The sequence below is a fragment of the Taeniopygia guttata genome, chromosome 17 (assembly GCF_048771995.1).
Source record: "Taeniopygia guttata chromosome 17, bTaeGut7.mat, whole genome shotgun sequence".
Classification (NCBI taxonomy): domain Eukaryota; kingdom Metazoa; phylum Chordata; class Aves; order Passeriformes; family Estrildidae; genus Taeniopygia; species Taeniopygia guttata.
Genome location: NC_133042.1, coordinates 10,928,785 through 10,956,371, shown reverse-complemented (window position 1 = coordinate 10,956,371; position 27,587 = coordinate 10,928,785). Strand labels below are relative to the sequence as shown.

The following is a 27,587-nucleotide window of genomic DNA, read 5'->3' as shown; positions in this document are numbered from 1 at the left end:
TCTGTGCACATTATGGCCACTTTTTGAACATTTTTGGAGAGAAAGTCACATAAAACAGGCCCAGGAATGCCTGACATTTCCAAACGTGTTATTAAGAACTGTTTGCAGGAAGGTGATGAACTGCTTTTGAAGTGAGGGGGCAAGTACTCATAAAACAGAACAGAGGGGAAGTGCCAGATATCAAAGGATGCTTCAAAATTCATATAAAAATATCAACAATGTACAGCAAAAGCCCAATGGTAAGTTGGGATTTGGACCCGCAGTGACAGACTGGGTGGTACAAGTGTGACACCCAGAGCAGCATCTGAACATCAGGAAGCAAAGTTTGATTTTTTCACAACAACCTGCAGAACAGCACTGCAAATCTCAAGGGAATACCTTTCAGAAAAAAAAAAACCACCAAAAAAACGACAACCTTACTTTTCATAAACAATGATCATGCAAAGATCATTCCTCATGAAAAATTGAGAATGGAACAATTACATTTCAAGCTGTAGAAAGCTGAAAACACGCCTAAAATTATTTCATATCAGGTTACAGCTCTCAAGAAATGTAATCCAACATGGAAGCTTTGTTTATGGAGACTGGACAAGGCACATTTCTAAGAAAGAAGCTGCTGGGGTTCTATGAACTGGCACCAGAGGACTTGGCCACCACCCCCTGTACCAGGAGGCATCTCCCAGGCAGCAGCCCACAGCCCCTGCCACAGCAGGTATCTGTGGTTCCAGCAGTGGCCAGATCCCAGCTACAGCATTTCTTCACAGCCCTTAACTTTGACTGTGCTGGGGCACTGAGATGCCAGAACACCTACCTCATACTCCAAAGAACTGCAATGAAAACCTAAACTGCGAGGCAAGAATCACCTCGGGTAATGGACTTCATTCCAGACAATCTATTCTAATCGTGTAAACCAAATATTTAAATACTTTTTAAAACCTTCCTGACCCTTTCCCTAAAACAAGCAACATATGGGCTTTGCAAGCATTTCATCTCATTCCAAGCTACTAAAATATCCTGTTTCCTAAGAGTCAATGAGAACTGGGGGTGCCAGATTCAGCTTTTATAAAAGCCCAATGGCAAGAGAGAATGAAAACGAGAGTGAGCAATTCTTTCCACATTCAGATCTCCCCGTTTAGCTTTGCCAGCTGCAGGAAGGGAGGAGGGCAGCGCACACACTGGGCCCAGGGGTGCCTCTGGCAGCCGAGGGACACGGTGCCCAGCCCGTCTCTCCAGCAGCAGCAGCCCCTGGCTGAACACACAGCCCGGTGCTGCTCTCGAGGGCACGTCATCTGCTGCAGACCAGCAACCCAAAAGGAAAGGCCTGATGCAGAATGAAGCTCCTGCAGCTTCCTCTGCGTGGGGATTAACTCAGATCACAGGACTTGAGTAACTAGGACAGAGCAGCTGCCGAACAATAGAAAAAGCCCCAACAAGTTTAATTTACGCTGCTTGGAAGTCTGAGCTGCAGCCCATTAAATCCTTGCAGGCAGAGGCTGCATCAAAGAGCTGAGACCTGGCACTGCAAGCATGAAGTGCTTATGAAGTGGCTGTCTCAGCTGAGCAGCGCTGTGTCTCGGGAGGCTGCGGCGGCAAGCACGCGCTTCCACATCCTTCACGAGCTGCTCTCCAGAGTCAGGAGTTTTCAGATAATGAAGCAGTAGGGAAAAATTGCCAAACAGCAGAAATACTCCAGAAAGATAAATTACACATGGTGTAAGCTTCCTGGGCTAGGATTTTAAATTCTGTCCAATTAATCAGCACGGTGCAGCCCAGGCTCCCGGGCCAGATGCGAAGCCCCTCTCAGAGACGAGCTCCTTGTGGGGACCGTGGGGCAGACCCCACTGCCCCGCAGCGCTGCAGGCACAGCCCGGCCCGCAGGGACATCCACGCCTCCCCTGCAAAACCTGTTAAACAAATATCCCACATAAAGACTCATTTGGGAAGAGCACATTGTCAGCACTTTGCCAGTAATAAATAATGACAGTCCAAACACTTTACTAAAAGCAATAAACTCAAGAAGTGTTTTGGAAAATGGTGAAAGTGATTGATTTAAAGGAAATATCTGAACACAACCACATGCATTTCAGGGTGAAAGCACAGATTACAAATCAGCAGTGGCAGAGATCATATTAAATAGCAGACAACACACAAGTTTTAGGGAAAAAAAAAAAGCTCAGTTTCCCTGCAGGGCTTATTTAACAACCCAGAGCACAGCTTCTACAAATGGATACCTCCGGTTTGGACTTAACAACCCTATGCTATGCCCCAAAGAAAACATGCCTCCAGAAATACTGCTATAGCAGGAAGAGGACTCTCTATAAAGAAAAATGACTCTGAGATTGAAGCCTCTTCACTCAGAGCACTCCACAAATTTTTCAATGTATTCTCCAAATCGGCCAAATCCATCAGGCTCCTTCTAATTACAGTTCATGGCTTTCCTTCTCAGCTGCTGCAAAAGACTCTTGTGCCTGGAAACCAACAGTACTGTTTAAACATTTTTTCCTAATCATCATTTTCTACCACTAAAACATACTGGACTGTGACCAATTTTTGCACGTCTTCATCCAGCTGAGCTGGACGCAAGCCACACGGTCAGTGCTGTTTCATAACAAATCCTTTATGGGAACCAGACTCTGGAGGAACATGTGCCAGCCCCCCTCACCCACCCACCCATCATGTTCAGATCTGCACAGGCCATACACAGCATGGGCATTTCATCCTTACATTTTGTTTCTTACCATCCTCACCAGAGAGGATCCATGGAAACACTCCCTCCAGGCTCCAACTTAGTACTTCTGTCTCACAGTGTTTTTAATCCATTGCTGCTGAGATGAGACCTCAGCCCTTATGACATCCTTGGCTTCTAGTAAGTATGTAATTTAAAAACTAGGAATATTGTGCTGTGTTCTATGATGCAAGTGATTTGAGCATTCAAGCCACATAATATTTTCAAAATATAATAATTAGTAAATAATTTTTTTACTTGCTCTTATAGGTATTTTCCAATGCTAATGATTCTACAATTAATGCCAAGTCAGAAGGTGGTTTTATTTTGGAGCTCTCTGGATAAAACAGATTAAAAACCACAATTCCATCAAGAAAGAAACACTCTGCATAAAGGATACCACTGGCAACATTTCTCAGAAGTTTCCAGTCATAGCAGCAACATCCATCCCTAGGTATTCCTCATGTGTCAGCATTTGGTTCAGATGAGGGGTTTAAGGCAGACCCCCACTGCCCTGCGGAGGCATTGTGCCCCTCACACCACCAGCAGTGGCTGCCCCTGTGCAATGACAGCTTTCTCAGGATCTGGCTTCTCTCTACACCACAGCACGACAGCACTGAAGCCCTGGAACCTTTTCCCTTACAGATGCTTCATAAAAATCTATTTTAAATGACTTAAATAAATTATTATAGCTATTTTTAAATAATAGGGTATCTACTTAAAAAACAGGAAAGGCAGAAGACTTCCCTTCCACTACCACACTGCAGAGTCAGGCTGGTGCATCCCAGCCCCAGCTTGGGTTTCCACACTGGCTTGTTGGTGTTGCTTTATGATCTGCCTCGATTGCACATCATCAGCCTGCAGCAGAAAGCCACAGACTGATCCCTTCCCAAGCTTACACCACCAATTTCAAACCCTGTTAATAAATCAATTTGAAAAATCAGACTTCTCTGCCTAGCAAAGAAATTCCTACATTCCTCAACATGAAACTCCACCGGGAGTAGAGAACAGGAACAAATTGTTTCCTTTTCCTAAGGAGGGGCCAGCTTAACTAGTGAAAAGGTAACTGGGAGCTCAGAAGGAAAATTCAAGCATCTTGCTCTTATTCCAGGTGTTTAGGTAGAGCAATTGCTACCTGCATATCAAAGCCAGAGCTGCACTTCCCTGGTGCAGTGCTCTGCCAGGGCACAGCTCAGAGCCCTGAGCACTTGGTAGCACACACTGACCTGCTCCAAGCAGGGCTGAGCTGCAGCAAAAACAAGCTGTTCCTGCTGGTTTTCAGCTGCACAGGTCAGGCCAGAGCCCCAGCACGGCAGCCACAGGCTGGCCCTGGGTCTGGCGTGGCACAGCTGCTCTGCAGGGCCCGGCCCAGGACGGGCAGGACCAGGGACAGGAGCACACAGCCATCGTGCCGGGCTGGGGCACAGAGGGAGCAGCACCTCCCTGGCACTGGCTGGCACGGGGCCCTGTGGCCACGCAGGAGCTGCTGCCAGGGTGGGACAGAGCACCAGTGCCAGACATCCCGGGAAGGTGGCTGGAGGAGCTCTGCCCTTCTGAACCTGCACACCCACTGCTGCACCAGCACATCACAGGAATGCAAGTGCATTGCAGCCAGATCTTCCCTCTCCAGGTAAATCATTAACCTGCTGGATGACAGCCTCGCAAACCAAATGACTGAACAGCTCCAGGGTCAGTGAGAACCTACGTTCCCAAAACCTCACATCAACAAGTGAAAGTTGTGACTGAATCCCGGTCTCTCCACGAGGAAGATTAAATGCCTGTGACACATCATCTGCAATCAGAGTGCTCCTCTCCCCAAAGTATCCGTCACAGATTGATAACATCCACACAAAAAGTTAAGTGCAATTATGTCTGTCACTGTAAAACACACTCCGACAGCACTGACTGACATCCTGCTTGCAGCTGACAAACTCTGAGCGGGCTGTTTGAGTGACAGTGCACAGGCTCCTGCTGCACCTCGAGAAGGGATGCTGAACGTGCTCCCAAGCCTCACAAGCCAGCTGGGCTCATAGAGCACCACAGTGGGGATGGAGCAGCTGCAAGGCAGAATGGCTCTGTGTGCACTCACAGCAGTCAGGGACTTGCTCCCAAAACACTGGAACCAGACTCCAAGAGGAGAATGTCACCCACAAATCCAACAGAGTCTGAGGCAAGGCAGAGCTGAGCCCCGAGACCCTGCTCAAACGAACTGCAATCGTGGATGCACAGGCTGGGTGAAGCAGAGTGTGCCAAAGGACAGATGAGGTACCTCTGGGGTGGTGTTACCTCCCTGCTCCCCACAATGATGCTGCCATGCAGCACAAGCCTGGTGCACAGAGCAGAGGCACCGAGGGAAGTTACATCAAGCTCCCTCACGTAACTCAAGCCTACAAAAGCCATCCTTCAGCAGCAGGATGGGAACCTGCAAGAGTGTTTCTTCAGACTGCTATTAGTGCCAAGAAGCTGTTCCAGGAGCTGGAGAGAAAAGGCAGTAAAGCACCTTGATGACCTGCACAATGGCACAGCCCTGCTCCACTGCACAGCATGACACCCTCACTGGGACGTGCCAGGGCTGCTGGTGGAGGCCACTCAGCCAGATGCCCGTAGAAGAAAACACAAAGGAGAAGAACAAATGGCTGAAAAACACCATTTGAAAAGTCCAGAACAACTACCAAAAAAGCCTCCCCTTGTGCAGCCCTGACTGTGAGCCTTAAGCCTGTGACATGAGTGGCAGACGCAGCACTGCTGATGTGCACCAACCTGTGGAGGTCACACCTCTGATACATGACAACCCTGTGATGAGCCACCATCCACTGCATCAGCACCTTACACCACGAGCAGAGGGGCTAGTGCAGAAAAAAATATATCCCACAGTAAAAAGTCCTTCCATTTTAGGTTTAGTTGTACATAGGGGTTTAGTTTATATCCAGCGTTAGCACTTGTTCTGAAGGTTCCTCTTGATTCAGAATTATTCTGTAATGCAGACACAGCTGAAGAGAGCAGCTGAGGTACCTGACCAGCCCAGCAGCAGACCCTCCACAGTATTCCGTGCAGCACTGCTCACCAGTGCTTCCTCACTGCTGAGGCAGCTCCAGAACAATCACTGCTGTTCCTGTCAGGATACATCCACATGGAATAAAACTGCACACTGGCTGCCAGTATAACCTCCTCTCTCTATGGTGACATGAAAATCAGGGATCGCTTGTGACTAGTCTTTCACAAACACTGTGTTGAGTAACTCACCACATTGCTGACAGTGTTACAAGAGGCCTTCAAGTTGTCTGTGTTCCCTGTAATAATTAAATATTTGCAGGATGCACCTTTATATACATTTCTATTTCTTAAAACATATATTGGATAATAAATAACCAGAGTAAAAAAACAGACATGAAAGATGCTTTGAATGATCAGGCTGGTGGTGTAAAAGTTACCTGTAAATCACACATGGGGTGTGAGAGTGGAGCTGGCTACAGACAGGTGGGTTTTACTACAAGGCATTAATGTAACATTCAATTATTCCACTGCATACTGGCTGGTTTAACTCAGCCAAATTAGAATACATTTTATATTGACTATTTTGACATTTGCTTTATTTGGCAAGTAAAACAAAACTGATCCAATTTCCTTGCAGCCATTGTAAACCATAAACTGCACAACAAGAGGTTATAAAATATATAAGCCTTGTAAACACTTCTTTTCAGACTGTCACTGATGCTTTGAGCTCTAATTTTGGCCTTGTTCCCAACAGCTCTGCCACTGCTCTGCAGCCTTCCCTGGTCAGCTAAAAAGTGACCCTTCCACATTCAGTGATTAAGCATTCCCATCAACATTCTCTTGCTATGATAATTTTTTTTTTCCTTTATTGTGGAAATCTGCCCAGACAGAACTTCTTGCAGAAAGAAAATGAAGATCTGTGCTCTAAAATAAAGACATCTTTCTCTCTGATCTCCCATGGCCTGGACTGGCATGTAGCTTATGTCCAGCAGAGCTTCAGGATGACATCTCAGGTCCTAGTGGGACAGACTGGAATCTCAAGAAAACTGCTGGCTTTTCATCTCTTTTGCCTCCATCTCTGAGAAGCATGACAGCATGTCTGCCTGCAGCACACCTGACAGTACACGACAGCAAGCACTGTGCCAGGGCATGGCAGCTTACCAAGCAAAACTCTCAGTGAAAGAAACACCCAAATGCTTTGGAGACCTCAAAGAGCCACCTCAGGACAGTGGATTTCAGTCTGGGTCATGGGTGAAGGCTCAAATGTACACACCTGCTTTAAGGAGGTATCTGATCGCTTTCTGGGGAACATGCTGCAGCAGTTTAAAAGTGTAACTCTGAAATGACCTGTAAATCAAGACTCTAAAGGACATAAGCAGATTCCACCCATGTGATACAATGACCTTTGTACACAAAATGGACCTTGGAACTCCTCTCTGCTGTCTCCTTCAAAACTCTAGCTCTCACTAGTTACTGCAATATTGTAAAGGTATCTGCAGTGTAGAAAATGCCTAGGGCAAAAATACATGTACACAAAATAGGCAAAAGCACAAAGGGACCTGAGGAGAATGTGCTGTCCCCTGGCAACGGCCTGGCCCAGTCTGTGAGTCTCAGCAGCAGGAGCACAATTCACACTGGGTGAAAGCTGTGCTTTCATAGGGAATGTCAGGAGTGCAAAGTTCTCAGCTTCATCACTGTCTGGGCTGCTTTGTTGCTTAACAACACCTCTTTTTATCCAAAGAAATCCAGCAAGTAAGCTTCCAGTACAGCACTACTGGTATATGAAAGTCTACACACTAGCACATCTGTTGATACACACACAGAAATATTGCCTGTAAAGGGAGAACAGCCTGTACAGACACTGCAGCCCAGCAGTGCTGCTCCCATCAGTCACCACAAGATGAGCAGGTTGCTGTGCACACTCATGTCAGCTGCATAACTGGAGCTCAGCAACTGGGCTCAGGAAAATAAAAAACCAAGAACCAGTACTTCAAACCATGAACAGACTGATCCTGGAGACGAGCAAAACCTGTTTCCCTTCTGAAGTCTGTAGAGGCACTTCTCCCTCCCTCTGGTTAAGGAGAACAATCGGCCTGGCTGCAGCTCTGGCTCACACTTCTGAGGGTATGTGTTGGAAGCTACACTATCCTGCATCATTTAAAGCCAAGGAAAGGTACAGTTTGCTGTTTCCCTTCCTCTGCAGGCACTTCCTTTCTTCTGCATTCTTCACCCACTTTTCTTTACACAACAGGCAAAGGAACTTCCAGCAGGCAAATACTTCAACGAACAGCACATTCCCTTATCAGATGGTGACACAATCATTCCATGCCGGTGCAGCACCCTGGTCTTGGTTTCCCAGGCAAGGTTAGTAACCACAAGACATGCAGCATCAAGCAGAAGGAGCTGGAATGCAGAAAACCTACCTTGGCAGGTTGGGAGCGGACGTTGAAGCTGGTGCTTGGGCGGGAGGAGCCGCAGGCTGCGCGGAGTCGTGGTTGCGTGGCACTCTGCCCATCCGATACCAGATACCCATGCTGTTCAGCTCCCTGGGAAACAACACACAGCACCGGTGCTGACTGCACGCACGCACCAGCACCAGGCCCTGACGTGTTCCACCACACCTCGGTCAGTGAGAACAAGTGCAATTAAAAAAAGGAGGGGCGAGTTAATTCCTACATCAAACTCGGTAACACTCGTACTTACTTGGACTCTCCCAACGATAAGCTTCACCTCTTACAAGCTGCTACTTGCTAATTAGAGGAGCACGGGGTCCTTGCTTTGGTATAACTGCATTGCTGACAGCTTGGGAGTGAGGGGTACTTACCCTATGAACGTGTACTGCGGAGGGGCTTGCTTGGATCTCCCCAGGATTCGGATATCGCAGATCGCTGCCTCTGTGGAATCTCGAGGGATGAATTTTATGCATAGCCTCTTCTTTCTGAAAGCTACTTCTTCTGCAAAAACAACCCAGAATACAGGGTGGTGTTCATGCAAGATTAGAGTATAAATGTTATTTATAGTCTCTCCAGGTATTAGACAGGTAATTATGGCAGAACTGGTGCCAAAGAACAGACATATGTCAACAAACGAGTCAGTGCAGTGCCATTCAGAGGGGAATGTTCTATCAGATGTGCTATTGGCACTGCAATAAGCAGCTCTCCTCCTGCCTGCTGCAGAGATCAGCTCCCACGTGTGCCTGGTGCTGCCCCACAGCACAGAACAGCAGGTGACTCTGCCAGTTCCACATGCCTCTCGCACTCCCTTGCTCTTTCCCAGGTAATGTTTGCCTCACTGGCCTGGACAGCCATATCTAAACATTCCTCCCACAAGCACTGCCTCTAGGAACTACCTGGAAGCTTCTGATACAACCAGTCAGTTCATTCTGCTACGTGCTTCCAACCAGCCACTTCCAACTCACTGTGAGGAGGAGCAGGCAGAGCCTGCCATGCAGAGAGATTGAGTGTAAGAGCTGTCTGTCCACATCTCACACATCCCAAGTGCTAGTGACATCTCCTGATCAAGTCAGCAGGCACAGAAATGATACTCCCACCATGTATGCCCCAGTTCTTTGCAAGGACAAACCAGATTTACAAAGCAGTAACTGCCAGAACCTCCCACGAGGCAGCTGCACTGCTCTGGCCTGTGCTCTGAGGGTGGATGAACACACTGCACAGCCCTTTCTGCTACGTGTCACAGAGCAACTGTTTCCATGTTATCCACGGTGAAAAACTCAAGCCCATCACAGCTAAGGACTATCTGTATAATGAATTCACAGATCTTTAGGCTGTTTATCAGCACGCAGACACAATCCACAGCCAGGGCTGGTGCTGTCTGTGACCGCAGTGCCTGGCACTGGCACGCAGACACAGATTTGCAGTGCTCCACCTCACCCTAAGGAGTCTCAGGGTGAGCAAGGTGAGGTTCCTGTTTGGATGCAGGCACTCGGAAAGCAGGACAGAAGTCCACTGATATACTGAAAATCTGAAGAGCAGACGCTGAATGAAAATCTGGAAACAACCAGCAACTACAAACAAGTGCCTGCAAAATAAAAACCCTTCATCTTAATGTGAACAAATATCTCCCAACTTAAAATATGCTGTCACTTCAACAGATGGCAAGCAGCCCTGTCTCCATAGGCTCCTCCTGTTTCGTAATCCACACCTTGGGAAACAGCAATCCATTCCAGCCTCTGAAGTGTGCTGCTGCACAAGCACAAATAACCATACAGACAGTGTGAGGTGTGCCAATAGAGCATCTGTGCATGCAGCTTGCAGGTACAGTGCTGTGTTTAGAGATGGTAAATACCTGCATCCCTGAAGTTTAGTCTTCCCCTGCTTGAAAAAGTAGGGCTTCTGTCTGAAGTGCCTAAAACTCATCTTAGGAGTCTAGGATTTAAGGCTTCCTGACAAAATTCTCAAGACCTACTAAGGAGTGCTGTATTAAATGTATTAACTGTGAACTAGTTGCCATTTTGAGAGGAGCACAGAGACACCTGTTAACACAAATCTAACTCTGAACAAAATCAGTGCCTCTTATTTGACTTTCTTTGCAAGTACAAAGCTGACTACTTGCTTTTGTCTATGTTCTCTTTCTCACCATTTCCTTAGTACAGGCAGTGCCTCTGCTTTAAAGACATCACAGTCACAACCCAGTGCACTTCAAAATAATGACAAAGCCCCCTTCCACCTTTCCACCAGGACCTGCACAGAAGTTGAAGCAGCACACAGTAAGGTCCAGCACTCCCAAGATAACTCCTTGCTTGTTGGCAAGATAAGCCAACAAATCTACCTCACATGACATGTGCCCAGGAATTTTCCAGAAGCAGAGGGTGACCTGGGAGAACAGTTTTCAGAGTCTTTCCCTTCCAGGCCACAGGTTCCAATCAGAACCAGATCACAGTGACTGAAAAAGCATCCTCATGTGCTGTGGCCCCAGATGAATGATTCCCTGCAAGGCAGGCTCATGTAAGCCCTTCCTGCTCATTCCTGGGCTGGATTTCATCACTGACATGCACGGCGAGTAGCCCTTCTGTGAGGAGCAGCTGCGCACCAGGCACCAGCACCAGTCCTGCCATCCTCCCACGGGGCTTGTCCCCTGCCAGCCCAGTGCCCCCAGTGCCTGCTGCACAACACAGGCCTGCCACCAGACGTGGCTCCAGCTGCTGCTGGCACAGGTCCCAGGGGAGCTGAACACACTGTTTGGGAGCTGCTCACTTACATGTTGCAGTGAAGCTATTCTACCTTGCAGAAATGAGCATGATATTCCCCTGGACACGGCACCTGTGCCTCATGTCAGCAAGCACAAACATAGCTGACACCCCTCAGCACTTCCTGGCAGGATAGGAGCCCTTTGCTCCCACAGCAGCAGATGTACAGTGGGCAGCACAAACCCATACCCCCTTCATTTCAGTGCATTTCTGAACACTCCTTGGCACAGCAGCTCTGCTTCTGCCAGCTCCAGTCCACTCTTCAGATTGAAAAAAGAAACTCTCCCTTCCTGCCCCAGAGACATGGGACTCTAGCAGGTGAGTGAAGACAGACAGGCAGCCCCATCAAACAGCCTGAGGAGGACAAGAAAACCAAAGGCTGTTTTATTGCAGCCCAGAGCTGCCTCAAAAGGTGCACATACCATCCCAGAGAGCAGAAGTGCTGGGAGCAACCCTCTGCCAGGGACACGGCCCTCCATGGCCTGGGACACAGCCCTCCATGGCCAGGGACACGGCCCTCCATGGCCTGGCCACACAAGCACTGGCAGAGTGGGACTGAGGAATAGATGCCAACTTACGTGTATCAATGGTCTCCTGGATGGGCATGAAGCCTACAGGTAAAGTGTCCTTGATATCAATGAGCTTCATGTCGACCAAGACATTGCCTAAATGGCTCTTTGGAGAGAGAAAAGAAACAGCTGATTATGACAATGTCACCAAATTAAACCCCAGATCTTCCCACCTGCTGAAGCCTGAGATGCCTTGTCATTGTATCTGAGCACAACTTTAGAAATGGTAAGAACATACCAAGGCAACCCTTGCACGTGTCCTCTCAGCAGGAACCAAACCATACTGACTAGGAGATACCAGACAACTTTCAGCATTTAAAATTCTAACACCTCACCCAGTGCCACACTTCCAGATCTTTGGAAGCACAGCCAAATTCTTCTTTTTGCAGGCACAGCAGCTCAAAGTACTACTTTCACCAACCCATCCGCTGAGAAGGTCGCCTCAGTTCTTACACACTCTCCATTTACAAGAGCAACATGACATTTCCATGACTGTAACAGCAAAAAGCACTACTGGATGATGGCTTATGCACACGGAGCCAAAGTTATTACATGCATTAGCTAATTAGTACTGAATAGACAGGGTTCTAGCTCCAAATGCAGCACACTCCAGAAGCACAGGCCATTTGGAACAACAAACTTCATTTAGAGTCCATATGAATTCTGAACTCATGCCTTGTCTTATTAAGCAAGGCTTGAAGAGCTCAGAGCCCAATTCAGAGTGACAGCCTCCACAATGGTTTAGAGACCAGGTTTTCTTTCTGGTTTTTGATAAAACCACCACTGCTGCCAATAATCTCGGGTCACATGAAAGAACACATTTTAGGTACTGCACAGCCTTTATAAACAGAAACACAACAAAGAACAATTAAAATTTAATCCCAAGCTATCAAACTGTGTCACTGAGTTTTACTGTTACTGGCTGCAAAGTACCTCATTTAGTTTTTATCTGGCAAGAGTTTTTCAGACAAACCTGTACTCTCAGCTTATTTCACTGAACTTCTTACAAAATATTTAAATTTGCAGGCTCTGAAATAAGGGGAGGTCAGGTGCGAGTTTATTTTTGGGAGGTTCTGCATTTTATGTCAGCTCCTGACCAGAAGGGTCAGCAGACCTGCAGCCCTGTCCCACCAGACACAAGTGTGTCACACATCCTCTGATCATGTGAAGAGGTCAAAGCCAGGCAGCCCCTGACCGCCCATGGCCAGGGAATCCTGGAGCAAGCGATGCTGGATGCTGCCAAGCCTGAATGTGTCAGTTAACATGGTCCTGGCACAGCAAACAGCAGACAAAGTAGTTGCTGCTGATTCATCTTTCATGTTTTATTTATTTCAGCTGTCTGTGTTACATCAGTGGCAACTTTCTGCTGAACCACCAATCACTCCTCAGTCAGCAGCAGCAGAGGTGTCTCCAGTGAGCTCCCTGGAACCCTGGGGGTCAGCTCTGCCACGTGCACAGCAGAAAAGGGGACAGAGCCCCCCAGCCTGTGAGACCCACCATCCAGGAACTCCCCACGCTCAGATACAGCAATGTCAGATGCTGTAAACTGTTGAGAATGATGATTCTACTAAACAGGCACTGCAGACCGACTCTGCTCCAACCCAGGTACCTGAAGTACATTAACTCTACTAACTACAACATTGCTCTTCAGGAGAAAAGAGTTCCCAGTGTTTTGATAAACACAAAAGGAACCCCCAAATGGTAAAACTTCCAACCCAAAGTGCAGCAACACATCAGTGTCCAGGGGTGAGAGAGGAGCCTCTCACCTCTCCTCCTCCCAGATGAGGGAACCAAGGTCCCTTAGCCCGCAGATGCCCCCAGCAGGGAAGCACATCATATATCCCACGTGGCCAAGAGGACTGAGGGAAGGGGAAACTTTTGGTTTAATTTATGCCTCATCAATATGAAGAAGGCACTCCCAAACCATGGTGACCCAGGGTTCCTGCCAAAAGTCCAACAGGCACCACCTGGGGGTATTTACACCAACTCTGCAGCCAAGAGCTGCTCCTGTCCTGCAATTATTTCTGACAAGTTCACATTTCAGGCAGCTACAGATAAACCTAATACTCGAATCAGCACAAAGCTATTTAACAGCCTTCCTGCCTGTTCCAGGGCTGCTATTCCTGCACCTGCACATACTTCAGGATGAAAATCACAATTATTATCCATCCACCCTGGGAAGTGATATTTCCCATAGCTCTGGAGCTTTACTTTCATCTAGACACAGGCAGGGAAGCAGACAGAGTAAAGGTCAAACGCTGGGAACTGGCACGCCCCAGCTCTACTGCCAGGACCTGTGAGCAGCCCCTGAAGCTGCCAGCACCTTTCTGCTCCTGCCACGGTGCAAGCACAAGTACAAAATGGTACTTGCAGAGCCGGCCAGTTGAGTGGCTGACAATATCCAAAGCGCGACCAAAAGCAGGATTACCCACTAGATGGAGTGCATTCATTGCAGAAGTCAACAGTTCCTCCAGAAAAATAAAGTTTTCACAGTAGCCTCAACCAAAACCAGAGCAGAATGCATTAAGCTCTTGCTGCACACAGTCTCCTCTCCTCCACAGAAAGTGTGGGCAGACAACTGCTGCTAATCACGAAGTAACTCATACTTAATAGTCAGACCAGATTACAAGAATGTGATAGCATATGCACAACGTGGGCACATTTTCAAGAATCAGCACCAAAACCAACAAAGCAAGCAAGCTAATCCCACAATAAAATATCTGTGATGCCCCTGGATTAATAAATCAACATTTCCTTCACCACCACTACCTACATTGTTTTTCTTGGGGAATTTGGGTTAGACATCAATCAGGACCATGAGTGTGCAGCACCCATTGCTGCAGCAGGTAATGGGGGCGAGAGGCTGCTAAAATGCAAAGGCTCCCTTTTGTGCTTCTTTTATTGCAGAAGATTTTGTCAGCAATTTCTTTCCATGAGAAACACACACAAAATGCAAGTATTCTGCCATTGCACTTTGCCTCCTTACTCACCCGAACTCAGCAGAACGCCTGCTTGAATTATAATTGGCTGCATAAAATGAATCATCATATGGGTAAGCACATACCAGGCACAGATGCAAATCAGGCAGGCACTCAACAAATGGACTTACATTTTCTTTCGAAAATGATCTGGTGAAGCACAGGTACCGAGTGACCTTGGATTTAAACAAGCCATCTTTCCACAGGTCAGCATCCAAGCCATCTGCTGTTTGTGCAACCTGCAAAGAAGAGACAGAGGGAGAGAGGAGACATGTGAGCCAAGATAAAGTTAATACAGAAGTACTTTTTCCTCAGACCTCTCCTAATTAACAGCAGCCCAAATTTTCACAGCATCTCATTAGTTTCTTCACAAAGTGCAGTGCAAAGAACTTTCAACAGGAGGTATAAAAAGAAGTTCTAAAAACGCTGTCTCTCAGGAGACCCTTGATTAAAGATGCTCTGACAAAGGCTACTCTAATGAGGAAACTGCAACTCCAGTTACAGTCTCCAAAGAATAGTTTGGAAAAGTCAGCACATTGAGGCATTCATTACCACCCTACACGCAAGGGCACACCGGGCATGCTGCGAGCGCCCATGAAGACAGAGCAGAGAAACTGACCCATCTCAGGACTATTTCGCTATTTCGATGGAAAGCCATCAAGGAATTCTGACTCCCAGGTCAAAAAGCTGCTTCCAAGCAGGTTGGGGAATCCTTGGTCACTGGTGGATTTTAGCAGCAGCGTTGCATGCGAGGACACACCCTGCAAATGTCCCTCTCCAATGCAACCCCACATCCAGCCAAACTGATATCACATGATGATGCTGGGCAAGGAAACAGACCCTGGATCCTCCACAGGAGACAGCATGATGTGCATGAGAATATATTACTTCCAGCTGACTCAAGGAGCGGGCAGGAGGCAGCACCATGTGGGACAGGCTCTACTCTCAGCAGCTGAGCACTCACCACACACAAAGCAAGCTGGTAAGAGCCCTGGCCCCAAAATGTTTGTTGTTGAGTAAGAGAGGAGGCAAGAAGGCAAACACAAGAAGGGTAGAAGAAACAAGATTACCCCATCAGACTAACACCCAGTGGCGTCTCCAGCAGGAGACTCCAGGGTGGTGTGAAGCTCCAGAGAAGCTGAACTTCTGCCTGATGCCTCTCAGATGGGGCAAACTGCTCCATGGTGGCTCCTGTAATCACACCGAGTGAGCCCTTGGCCCCAGAGCAGAGCAGCCTGAGAACAAAGAGCTGACACTTGTCACTTCTGCACCCTTGTTTAGTTGAGCAGAGACTGCGCACAGGAAGCAAGAGCTGTGTGCTGACACGGCCTCCAATTACCCCGAGTGCAGCAGATAGACAAGAGACAGTCTGATCAAAGCAGCAAAGTGCACTGACTGCTCCCTGAATTTTGGCAACTGCTGCTCACAAGCCCCAGCTCAGGTCAAGCCATTGTACAACACACACAGCTTTTGTGTTCAGCTCTACAAAGAAACATGCCTGATTTTTAAACAGACACATTTTAGAATAGGATTTTGGTGAAATTTTTTGCTTATTTGAATTCCTTGAATTCAAATCTTTCCTGAACTGATAGTTTAGGAGTATGTAAAATCTACATGCATCTTCCTCTGTGATGGGTAAGTCAATCCTGGTGAAAAAATATTCAGGAAACCGTCTGTCTGGGAAAACTGCTGGCATATAGGGATGGTCAGCTTGAACTCCAAGCCAGGAGAATGTAAGCATGAATGAACCTGTTAGAAAACACATAGGGAAAGAAAACAGAGTCTTATAAACAGGCAACTTCTTGCATCACCTGCTGGGCTCCTGCAAGCAAGAAGCCCCAGCAAACGTCAAAGCAGAGCTGTGCCTGATCAGCATGCCCTCAGGCCAGGAGCCAAGTGGGAAAGGCCACAGCAGACCTGGCCAGCAGGACAGGCACTCCAGAGCCCCAGCTTGCCCAGTCTTTCCTTGGCCAAGAGGCAAGGAACGTGCGAGACAGAGGATCTGGCACCTGGCACTGAGCACACAGTGCCCCGGGCACAAGAAATGGTCCTTCTCCTCACGAGGCTGTGGGGAGACACAGACAGATGGACTTGACAGAGTGCCACCCGCTAAGGAAGTGACACCCCAGTATGTCCAGGGTGATCCACTCTGCACAGCAGTCAGAACGGGGTTACTGCCACCCAGTCAGGTCTTGGCAAGCAGGTCCTTTAAACCTCCTGCCCCACAGGCTGCTCTGCCCCTCTGGCAAAGGCAGGGCTGTTCCTGCTGGGTCTGCAGCTTGCTCAGGCACTGCCCCAGAGCAAACCCCACCACGGAGCTGGTGTTCAGCCTGCAGCCAAGAACACAGCTGCACAGGAGCCACACCTCCTTCCTGTCCCAGGCTGCTGCCTCCCACCTCTCCTCCCCGCCCAGACACTCCGTCTTGCCAGTTTGGTTGGATTTTCAGGAATCTAAGTTCAGACACATTCTGCATATTTTGGCAAAATCAAGTCTTTGGTGCTTTAGCTGTGAAAAGACCTGGCCAGGTATTCCAAGTGCCAGCAGCGCATTTGCTTTCTAAGCAGACACAAAGGCAATAGAGATTATGGAGCAACTAAAGTACCACAGAGGAAAAAAGGCCTCTGTCCCATTTGCCAAGACATCCCCCCAGGCACTGCTGCCTGCCATCTCCAGCTGGGCAGTAGGCTGAGCCCTGAGGCTCCATGTGAACATGGGAAATGGACCTGGACATCTCTAGGCATTTAAGTTACACCTGGGACGAAGTAACCATGCTCCTGGAGATTTCTTTAAAAGAGAACAAAAGGGAAAATTAAGTTGTTAATTGAAGAAGGATAAAAATGAGAGGGAAACTGGTAAAGCCTATAAATGAAAAACTTGAAACCATCAGAAACTACATGAGGAAATACTTTCCCATGCAACTCTGAATCCACCTGCAGAACTGAATGCTGCAAGATGCAGTAGTGACACACAAAGCCATTGGATCCCTAAGGAGACTACAACATCCCAAGAAACACTGCTGTTAATGCATCCCAAAAGATGAGTGTGGTTCTTTCCAAGGTGCAGTGTGCACCTCTTACTATGAGGGCTCTAAGGAGCACACTTCTGGATGCAGCTGCCACAGCTGCCTTTCTCAAGGCTTTACAGCAATCAGCTACCAGTGCCTCATTAAGGGAATTGCAGAAACACAGACCCCAAGACCACCCAAGTCTGCACATTGCCCATGTCTCAGAACACGATTTCTCTGCTGCGCTGAGCACTGCACTTGTGCACATTCAGCTTCATACTTTTGGGAGACCAGACCAGGTTCCAGAGAATCACGGAGGAGTGGCAACCCGGCACACCACAGAATGCTCCAGTGCACTGACTCACAGACCAGCCACCTTCACAAACACCCAGGCACACTCGTGCGTGCCACCGTCCCCTGTCACATCAGGTGCTGCATGGGGGACAGGACACCAAGGGTGGCTGGCAGCACCCAGGCACACTGCTGACGTGGTAAACCGACGCGGCAGCCGTGCTGGGGGAGGACAGCACAAGAGCAGGCACTGCCCCACGCCGGCTCCAAGGGCAGTGTTCCTTGTGAACAGACAGTGAGGCAGCAGAGCCAGAGCAAAGGCAGCTCCTCACTGTGCCCTGAGGAGACAGCGACCCACATTCACCAGCATTACACCACCACCATAATTGGATTACGCCACAGGAAGACTCTTTTATCTTGTTTAGTTTAAACTGCGTTAGTGCTGCAACTCCCCATTAAGCCACAGGCAGGCTATCTGGGGTGAGCGTGCTCTCTGCCCAGCCATTTAGGCAAAATGCAATTCTGTTATCAGAAGTCTCACACTGTCCCGTGCTTCTTTATCAGGGCAAGCAGCTAATTACACAGCCTGGCTCACACAGGTAATGAGCACTTGGAAAAACACAGTAAATGTAAAAACCTCCCAGGTCTTTAAGGAGCCTTTTCACAACACCCCCGTTGTGTCCTTACTTCAGCCTGATCCATTTTCTTTCTTCACACTGAACAAGGTATGAAATCATCCAGAGCTGAAGAGGCATGAGCAAAGCCTCCAGTCAGCTGGCTTCCACTCCTACCACACAAGCTGTGCAGCCCTGGAAACCCACGGTGTGATGTAGCACAGTTGCAGCAGGACACATAGAAAGGCGAGCAGATGAACTACAGACCAAATCTTCCTCTGTACATCTCTGCAAGGTCAGTATTTTATATTTCACAGTTTGGTTCACTGATCTATGAGTAGAAACATCCTGCTGCTGCTCTCACAGCAACTAATCCAAGGAACAAGCAGCTGTTGAACAGCGACCTCCCTTTATCTGTTCACACATTCATCTATGCTGTACCCAGCTGCCTTTTCCTGCTGCCAGTCTCCTGCCAAACCTTAGTTTAGAGGTTTGCATTCTGCCTGTCAAAATCATCCTTGCAATTTCAGCTGGATGCAAAACTCTTTGATTCCCTTTCTGGAGCTTCTCATCATCATTGTGCAGTGCTAATATGTGGGATTAAACAGCTGATGCGGGATCCATTTATTTAGAGATATAATTTGTACAATACTTAGGACTCCTTCAGGATGAATGTTACTAGGATTATTAAATTTGCTTGCCATAGTGGCCAGCTGTTTCAGTAAACCCCTTCTCTAGGAAATTAAGCTCCTCTGGAGTGGCAGAGATGAAGTGGCACATTTGCACCCACAGCCCTCTGCTGAAGTAAAGCTCTAAGTGCTGTGGGCTGGAAGGTGGGCAGCTGGCTACCAAATGACTCCTCACAGCACAGCTCAAAGACACGTCCTCTCTGGAAGAGATGCTGCTCCCAACAAAGCAAAGCCTCGTTAGTGTGGAACCAAAGCATGAACTGCAGCAGCTCAAACAGCCCTACTTACAACGTCACACCCAAACAGCCCTACTTACAACGTCATATCCAGTGGGCGCGCGGCTGCGGGACGCCAGCACGCCAACACCCGTGATGGGATCCATCGGCAGGTCGGGCAGGGCATCGGTGAGGTCTCGCACCTCAGGCATCGTGGACTGATCCTGCAAGAAAGGAGCAGAATTAAAGGGCTGCTGGGCACCACACCCCAGCAGAAGCCAGAGAACCAAGAGCACACATGCATGCCACAGTGCCTGTGCTGACACACCACAGACGGCAAGGTAAACACAGGATTAGGCCAGACACACCTTCTGCACTTTCATTTGCTTTTGATAAGAGGGTATACTTGTACAATGCCAAATAGATTTGAAATTTGGGCTGGCAGCCTCTGAGACTCATTTTGTTGCTTCCGTGGGCTGGTCTCCATCTAGCAATGACAGGAAAACCAAAGCTAAATCCCTTCTCTTCCAAAACGAGAACAAATTTCATCCCCAAGTCAGGTTGGTTGAAGCAGCTCTGTCATTTTAAACAGCAAGAAATCTGCTCCTAATGGCTTTAGTGGGAGGTTCCCCATCCACTATGGGTGTTAAGACATGCTGGGGGTTCCCCCATGAGTCCTCAGTCCCATCACAGCCCCCCAGCCAGACTGATTTCAGGGAGCAGCACAGATGTCTCTGGCGCTGGATGCAGGACCGCACTGGCTGCAGGGAGCCTCCACACCAGGGAACACAGAGGAAGCACAGGGTGGGCTGGCACAAAGCAGAGAGGCCTTGAGGAGGCCTGAGCATCTTCCAGAAGAGACACACCACCGAGAAGGTCAAGGGAGGGAGATATGCAAAAAGGACAGAAGCAGGTAAGACCAACTAATTTTGGAGGGATGCTGCTGCAGGAAGCAGGAGGAGAGGACAAGAAAGGGGCTGAAACAACTGAGGTGAAGGATGGGGAAAGGTGCCACTGCCTCAGCATGTGGCCTCCTGCAGAGGCAGCCAGTTAAAGCAAGTCTTCTCTGGCTTTCAGGCAGGAATGCCCCAGGAATCTGCCACCCACGCACCCCAAGACAAAGGGCAGTGCTTTGTGTAAACAAGCATCACTGCTGCAGAGCCAGACAAGCTGTGAACCAGAGCTGCCTAATTCAATTCCCTCCTCAGAGCAATCAAACCCCAGCATTTCTAGGCCATTTAGATGGCTGGTTACTTACTGCTTCTAGAAAGGCAGAGGTGAGTACTGGTGCCAGTGGGACCTGGGTTTACACTTCACAATGCCAAGTCTGAACAAACATCGTGCTGCAGGCAATAAAAAAGAGCAAGTCTGGGCCCTAAGTAAATAATAATAATGTCACATGAACAGCTAGACTACTTGAGGAGTCCAAAAGAGGTGCTAGTGACCAGTAATTGTGCAAACACTATTGCTGATGAACCAAACAGGAGAGAGCTCTGCTTTAGCACCAGTGTGCTGGACACGCATCCAGCACACAGAACAAAGCGTACCCTCTTCACTCCCAAAGCAGCTCCAACCTTGGAGCATGATGGTGAGTGCAGCCTGAGCCCCAGGGGCTCACCCTCCTCTCCCAGCGGGCTCCCTGTCCTCAGGGTGGGCGAGGAGCACAGGATGCTGCTGCAGGAATGCTGGAGGCACTGGCACAGCCATGACAGACCCTGTGCCAACGCCTGTGCCACCCCACAGCTCATCCAGAGGCCTCGCAAATAATGCAGAACCTCAAACATACAGCATGGAAGAAACGTAACATGAATTTAACAAAGCGCTTACAATCTGTTCTTCATGAACATTTTCTGAAACTTCAAGTCACTCAATAGTGTGGTGACTTCTTACTATGTATTGGGAGGAGCTGGGAGGTAATGAATGCTGACGTAAGCTTCTCTTAGGCCATTTTGAACTGAAATCCAGGTAAGGTGATGATATTCCCCAGCACGTTAAGAACACACACAGCAGATTCCCACACAGCTGCAGCGGCACTGCAGGGAAGCAGATCTGCTCACACGGTCTGCAGCATCCACCACACACACCCTGATGAGGTGCCTGGTGTGAGCGCTGCCCAGGCCCGTCTCACCACGCTGGGGCCCATCTCACCACGCTGGGGCCCGTCTCACCACGCTGGGGCCCGTCTCACCATGCTGGGGCCCGTCTCACCATGCTGGGGCCCGTCTCACCATGCTGGGGCCCATCTCACCACGCTGGGGCCCGTCTCACCACGCTGGGGCCCATCTCACCACGCTGGGGCCCATCTCACCATGCTGGGGCCCGCCGCAGGGAGGCCCAGCTGCCCTGCAGGAACCCGAGCAGCTGCCAGCTCGGCCCGGGCAAGGCTGAGGATGAGGGGGCCCGGGGCAGCAGCACTGAAGGAGGGTGGGTGGGTGCTCCAACCCGCAGTGTGCTGCCTCCCCCTCAGCCCGCGGGCACCCTGTCCTCAGCGAAGGAAGAAGGGCACCTTTGTGGGAGCCATTTGCAGCCCAGCTTGCACGCCAGGGGGAGGGGAAACAGCATCAATCCTCACTTTGTGCCGGCTCACACAAAGCCCCTCTATGGCGGCAGCGCTGGCTGTGGGGCTATCTGCCTGGCCGTGGGGATCTCTGCCTGGCCGTGGGGCTCTCTGCCTGGCTGTGGGGCTGTTCTCCTGGCCATGGGGTTGTCCGCAGGGCTGTCCTGGCTGTGGGGCTCTCTGCCTGGGCATGGGGCCATCCTCCTGGCCGTGGGGCTCTCTGCCTGGCCGTGGGGCTGTCTGCCCAGCCGTGGTGGATGCCGTGGGATAATGTGCCACAGCACCTGCTGCAGCAAGGGCCACCAAGCTGCCCCTGCCCAGCGAGCCCAGCACCTTCTCTGCCCCGGGCCTGCAGCCGACAGGGATGGCAGGCACAGCACCTGCCCAGCAAGCAAACCTGCTGTGGCCACTGCAGCATGGCCAGCCTCCGCCACACCAGGCAGCCACTCTGGGCAGCTGCCTGCTGTGCAGGCGGCACTGAGGATGCATCTGGAACAGATATGGAGCAGCAGAAGTCAGTTGCACACTGGGATAAATGTTTTTGTGAACTCTGCAAAGGTCAGAGGGGAGTCTCTAGCTGGGCAATCACACAGACGATTAGTTACACTGCACTTCTCCGCAAGAGCGTCAACAAAGTTTGGTTTCTCTTCAATTGCACCTTTTAACTTAAAAATGAAAAAATAAACACTCAAAGAGGAGATTAAATTAAGGAGCGGGATTCTATAAATACTTCTGTTAGGCAGTTTGTTATTTTAATTTTCTTTAGCAATGTGAGTTTGACCTGCATAGTGCCCACCTCCAGCACTCAGCCCAGGATATGGCCCATCAGCATCCTGCAGTAAGCCGCCTGTGCCTAGCTCACTGCAGGGCTATTCCGGGAACAGGCCAAAACAATGAGAAGAACATTTTTCCCTTTAGCTGGGAGCATGCTCCCTGGAAGTTGTTCTCAGCTGTGGGGCCGCATCCAGTCCCCAGCACACCCCAGCAGCCAAAGGAAGCCGGATGTGAGCTCTGGGGCAGGAAGAAGCTTCGGAACACTGTGGGGCTGCCCAGACAAAGCCAGTGGGGAAAGAATGTGTCTCCAACGAGGAAGTTCCTGTGCATCCTGGCAGCACCAACCCCAAGCAGCATGCAGCAGAGCAGGATGGGAGGGCTGCAGGTCAGATGGACAGGATGCACTCTTGGACAAGCAGCCACCATGCCGCTGGCTCTATCCCAAATGCTTCCCAACCATCGAAGCAGACATGCCTCAAGGCAGGAGGCGTAGTGTACCAGGGATCTTGATGCCCAGCTGTAGCAGAGGCCTTCTGGGACTCCACTGGTTTCTGGCACAGCCTTCTTCCCACAACGCATGCCCACAGTAACACACACCTCCCTGTCTGCCAGCACTGCCAAGTTTGTCTGTCTGTAGCCTTTTTGCTTGCTCTCTCCCATTTCCTTGTTAGCTCATCCGCCTTTATTAGTTTATCCTAGGCATACTTTTCTGCTGGCTCCACTGAGGTGACTGACCACACACACTGCTGGGCTCTGGCTGGGACACACATACAGCAGAAGAACCTGCTTTCAGAAATGAATGCGTTATTGTGAGTTTCTAGATCATTTTCTGCTCTCAGTGTTCCTTTTCAACAAGTTCAGCAAGTTCAAGAGCTGGTGGGTACATGACCAGATCAGGCCTTTCAATGTGTTTGCTACAGAAACATCATGTTGCCAGCAAAGCAGGTCAAGCTCTGAAGTTAAATAGCCAGGGACTTAGACAGAGAATGGTGTTATTGTTTCTTCCTCCAACTACAAGGCCTGCACTTTGACACTGGCTTGCTCTTCCCACAGGCAGAAAGGAATGAGCTAAGGCAAAACTGGGAAAAAACCAACTACCTCATTGCGTCCCTGTAGTCTGTGGGAAATGGTCCCCTAAACCAAGCAGACACGCCGCTCAAAGCCTGGTGTGCCTACTCACTCGGCCTGTCCTCCATCCCTGCAGGAAGGCACTGCTGGCACAGCGCGCTGCCCTGCAGCTCTGCAGCCACGCTGCCCCACAGCCACACTGACCCACAGCCACGCAGCCCCACAGCCACGCTGCCCCACAGCCACGCAGCCCCACAGCCCTGCTGCCCCACAGTCCTGCTGCCCCACAGCCACACTGCCCCACAGCCACGCAGCCCCACAGCCACGCTGCCCCACAGCCACGCAGCCCCACAGCCCTGCTGCCCCACAGCCCTGCTGCCCCACAGCCCTGCTGCCCCACAGCCCCGCTGCCCCACAGCCACGCAGCCCCACAGCCACGCAGCCCCACAGCCACACTGCCCCACAGCCACGCAGCCCCAGAGCCACGCAGCCCCGCAGCCACACTGCCACAGCTCTCCCGCACACCCGCGCACCGGGCACGGCCCCAGCCAGCCTTCTATTTCTGATCAGGGAACACAACATCGTCTCCATCAGAAAAACAGGAACCCGTAGCGGCAATCAGCATCGGGGCCTTGGAGCCCACCACCACAAACAGGAAGAATTTCAGTTTCACATTTCACCACCATCGAAGGCATGCCTGGAATCACCCCTGCACACAGGCTCCCTTACAAGACAGTTGCCCTGCACCAGCTGCAGAACCTACACTTTGTGATTGAATGGGATGGAAACAGGAACTTAAGTGACAGAATGAGCAAAATTGAGACCACGTATTGCTTCACAGCACTTCTAACTACGGACACATATTTATGAAGTGTCCTGTTTCGAACCAAAATAGGTTTCCATACATGGGTGACCTTGCACCTGGACAGCAAAAGTGAAATGACATTGAGTTCAGTTATTTCTATCTTGGACGGGGTATGAACAGGTCCCTGAGGGCTACTGGCCCCCTTAAGCCTGGGATTCACTTTGTCAGAGATGCACGTGTTACAAGAGTGAGATGTTGTCTGTTTTATCTCACACCTCCAGAAGTCAAGTCATGCCTTCATCTAGAAGGGAAGGCCATCTCAGCTACAAATTATACGGATGATGCTGCCAACATGCTGCACAACACAGAGGCTCTCTTAAAGAATAGATGAGCTTGTTCTCACTCGGTTAAAATAAAATACAAAATGGAGAAACCCAAGCTTTAGCCCCAGCAGCTACACATGTGCTGATACCCAGCCTGTCTGGTTTCAATGTTAGCGTGACCAAGCTGAGAATGCCCCAGCTCTGGGAACCTGCAGACCACACTGAAGATTTGTGGACCTTTGAAAATCACTCCAGAAACCTCAGAGAAAGCTTGGAAGCCTCCGTGATGCAAGGCACGAGTCCTTAAGACACAGGCAACTCTGTGTCACTGCTCCAGCCAGGCTGTAAGAAGTCAGGCAGTGCCACATCTCCAGCCATGCACTGAGCACAGGAAAGAAAAGGGCAGTCAGCTAGGCCCATGCTGCAAACGCAGCAAAAGATCACACGAAACAGAGGAGGATTTTGTTATCTCGTCTAACCGCCACCAAGAAGAATTTACAGTAAATTCTGGAGCAGCCCAAGGTCACCGGGGCTGTACCCCTAGGCTGGTACCCGAGGCCGTTCCTGCAGCCAGCCCAGCCTCGGAGGCACTGCCGGCTCTCACGGGGGCACTGATGGCTCTCACGGAGAAAGTGCCGGCTCTCACGGGGGCACTGCCCGCTCTCACGGAGCCACTCACGGTTCTCACGGAGGAAGTGCCGGCTCTCACGGAGGAAGCGCCGGCTCTCACAGAGGCCCGGTTCCCCGCGAGGCCGGCTCCGACAGCCCGGACAAGCCCCAGCCCGGGGGCTCGGCCCGCCCGCCCCGCCCGCCCCGCGGCCGACCGAGCGCCCCCGCCCGCTCCCGCTGCTGCCGGGCCGACCCGCAGGGCCGCGGGAGCGGCGGGCCCGGCCCGGCCCGGCCCGGCGGCGGCAGGGACACTTAACTGTTGCCCGTGTGGCGGGCGGCGGGTCGCGGCTCCCCCGGCGCAGGCAGAAGCAGCTCCTCATCGCCCGGCGGAGCCGGCGCGGCGCGGCCCGCGGGAGGAGCGGCGGCGGGGGAGCGGCCTGCGGGGCGGGCGGCGGAGCGGAGCGGGCGCCGGGCAGGCCCAGGCCCGGGGCTCGGAGCTCGGGCTGCCGCCGCCGCTCCGCGCCCACCGCGGCCGGACCGCGGCGCGCAGGGCCCGGATCCGATCCCGCCCCGCCCGGCCCGGCCCCCGCGCCGCCCCCCGCCCCGAGCCCCGAGCCCCGGCCCCGGCCCCGAGCCCCGGCCCCGGCCCCGGCCCCGGCCCCGGCCCGGCCGTCCCCCGGGACACTCACCGCGGCTGCCGCGCCGCGCTGCCGCCGCCGCTCCGCCCGGCCCCGCCCGCGCCCCGGGCACCGCGCTCGGCCCCGCGGGCCCGCGCCACACCTCGCCCAGCCGCCCTCCTCGGAACGGGGCAGTGCCCGGCCGAGCTGCCCAGCCTGCTCCGGCCCGGAGCGCACGGGAGGGGCCAGGTGGAAATGGCTGAATATTGTGATTTGGACAGCGTAACCTCCTTCTTCCTTCTGAAACGGGCTGCATCCACAAGATGGGCAGCAGATGCTGTGGGCTGAGGAAGGGCAAATGCTGTCAAACAAGCTGGTTATCTTCTCAAGAAGTCCCTGGGGTTAGTAGGGATGAGCTATTTCAGGACCTACCTTCAATTCATTAAAATATTTGATGCTCTGTCTCACTATGGCCTGGAAAACAAAGATATGGTCCAAAGTAGTCAGGGTTTGCCTGGCTGGCTGGGTGACCAGCAGCCTTCGGGTCCACTCACAGCACAGAAAACATCCTGAATAGAGGGTCTGCAAAGGTCTGGTTCTGCTCAACCTTAACAGGTGCCAATGTTGAAATTGAGAACACACTCATTGAATTAGCAGATGATGTGAACTGCAGCGTAGCATGGGACAGCAGCATGGTCCATAGCCATCATTGCATGAACCAATCCTGCAGCTGTCCTGCGCTGGCTTTTGAGCACCTTACCTGAGGTAAGGTCAAAAACAATCGTCTGGAGAGCAGCAAGATGGGTGTAGGAACTGACATCAGCAGCCTTCAGTGCAAGACAGAGAGTTGGAGCTGCTAATCTAAAGCAAAAGAAAAAAATCTGGGGTGAAAAATGAAATAAGGGAGGGAGGAAACTCATTAATGGGTATTCTGCCTTTAACAAAAATACTCATTCCCTTTTTTTCCCCTCCCCCATTGTCTTTTTGCTTGATTTGGCCATCTTTTGAGGAGTTCTGTTCAGCCGGTTCTTTTCTCACCTAGCTAATGGTTTGTGTCTTCCATCCTACTTGGACTGTCTCTGGATTGCTTTGGCCAGCCTGAGCCGAGCAGGAGTGGCTGAGGCAAGAGCCCTTCTCTTTCCTTTCGTGGGTGTCTCCAGGCTGGTTTTGCACCTCTCTGGCTCTCTGAGGTGGACAGGAGCTCGGCTGACCAGGCGTTTCCCACTGGCCCAGCCATGACTGGGCTGGTGCTGATGTGCCTGCAGGGCTGAGGACCAGGGCAGCTCTTGGGTTTGTTCCTCAGGGCTGGTTCGGCTCCTTGCTCTTCATCCTGCTGTGGTTAGACTTACTACCAAGCAAAACACTATGAGCTGTGATTAGTCAGTGTTTGAGAGGTTTGTCTGGAAGGCAACATACGCATTAGTGGTTTTGTGTTCCTGTCCATAAAGCAAACAACAGAAACTGGAGTCCTGCTTCATCCTGGACACACTTCTGGGCTGGGATCACCAAGCCTTCCTCCTGTCCTGACTGGTGCTTCTCTCCAGTAAA

The 27,587-nt window shown here is 50.8% G+C and overlaps 1 protein-coding gene across 7 annotated transcripts in view; it reads right to left on the bottom strand.

The window, feature by feature from the left end:
- MVB12B (multivesicular body subunit 12B) overlaps positions 1–26,212 on the bottom strand; it is a 56,945-nt gene extending 30,733 nt beyond the window's left edge. For 3 of the 7 annotated variants that reach the window (XM_072936758.1, XM_072936757.1, XM_072936760.1), the window contains exons 1-6: positions 25,740–25,989; positions 19,388–19,510; positions 14,604–14,711; positions 11,504–11,600; positions 8,544–8,673; positions 8,143–8,265 (exon numbers count right to left, since the gene is read on the bottom strand). In XM_072936758.1, coding sequence (XP_072792859.1) covers positions 8,143–8,265; positions 8,544–8,673; positions 11,504–11,600; positions 14,604–14,711; positions 19,388–19,510; positions 25,740–25,802 — 644 coding nt within the window. In that variant the 5' untranslated portion in view covers positions 25,803–25,989. Of the gene's footprint in view, positions 1–8,142; positions 8,266–8,543; positions 8,674–11,503; positions 11,601–14,603; positions 14,712–19,387; positions 19,511–20,544; positions 20,630–25,739; positions 25,990–26,111 lie in introns of those variants that run through there. The other 4 variants (XM_072936761.1, XM_072936762.1, XM_072936763.1 and 1 more) reach the window with 4 other exon arrangements.
- Between the last annotated feature and the right edge of the window lie 1,375 nt (positions 26,213–27,587).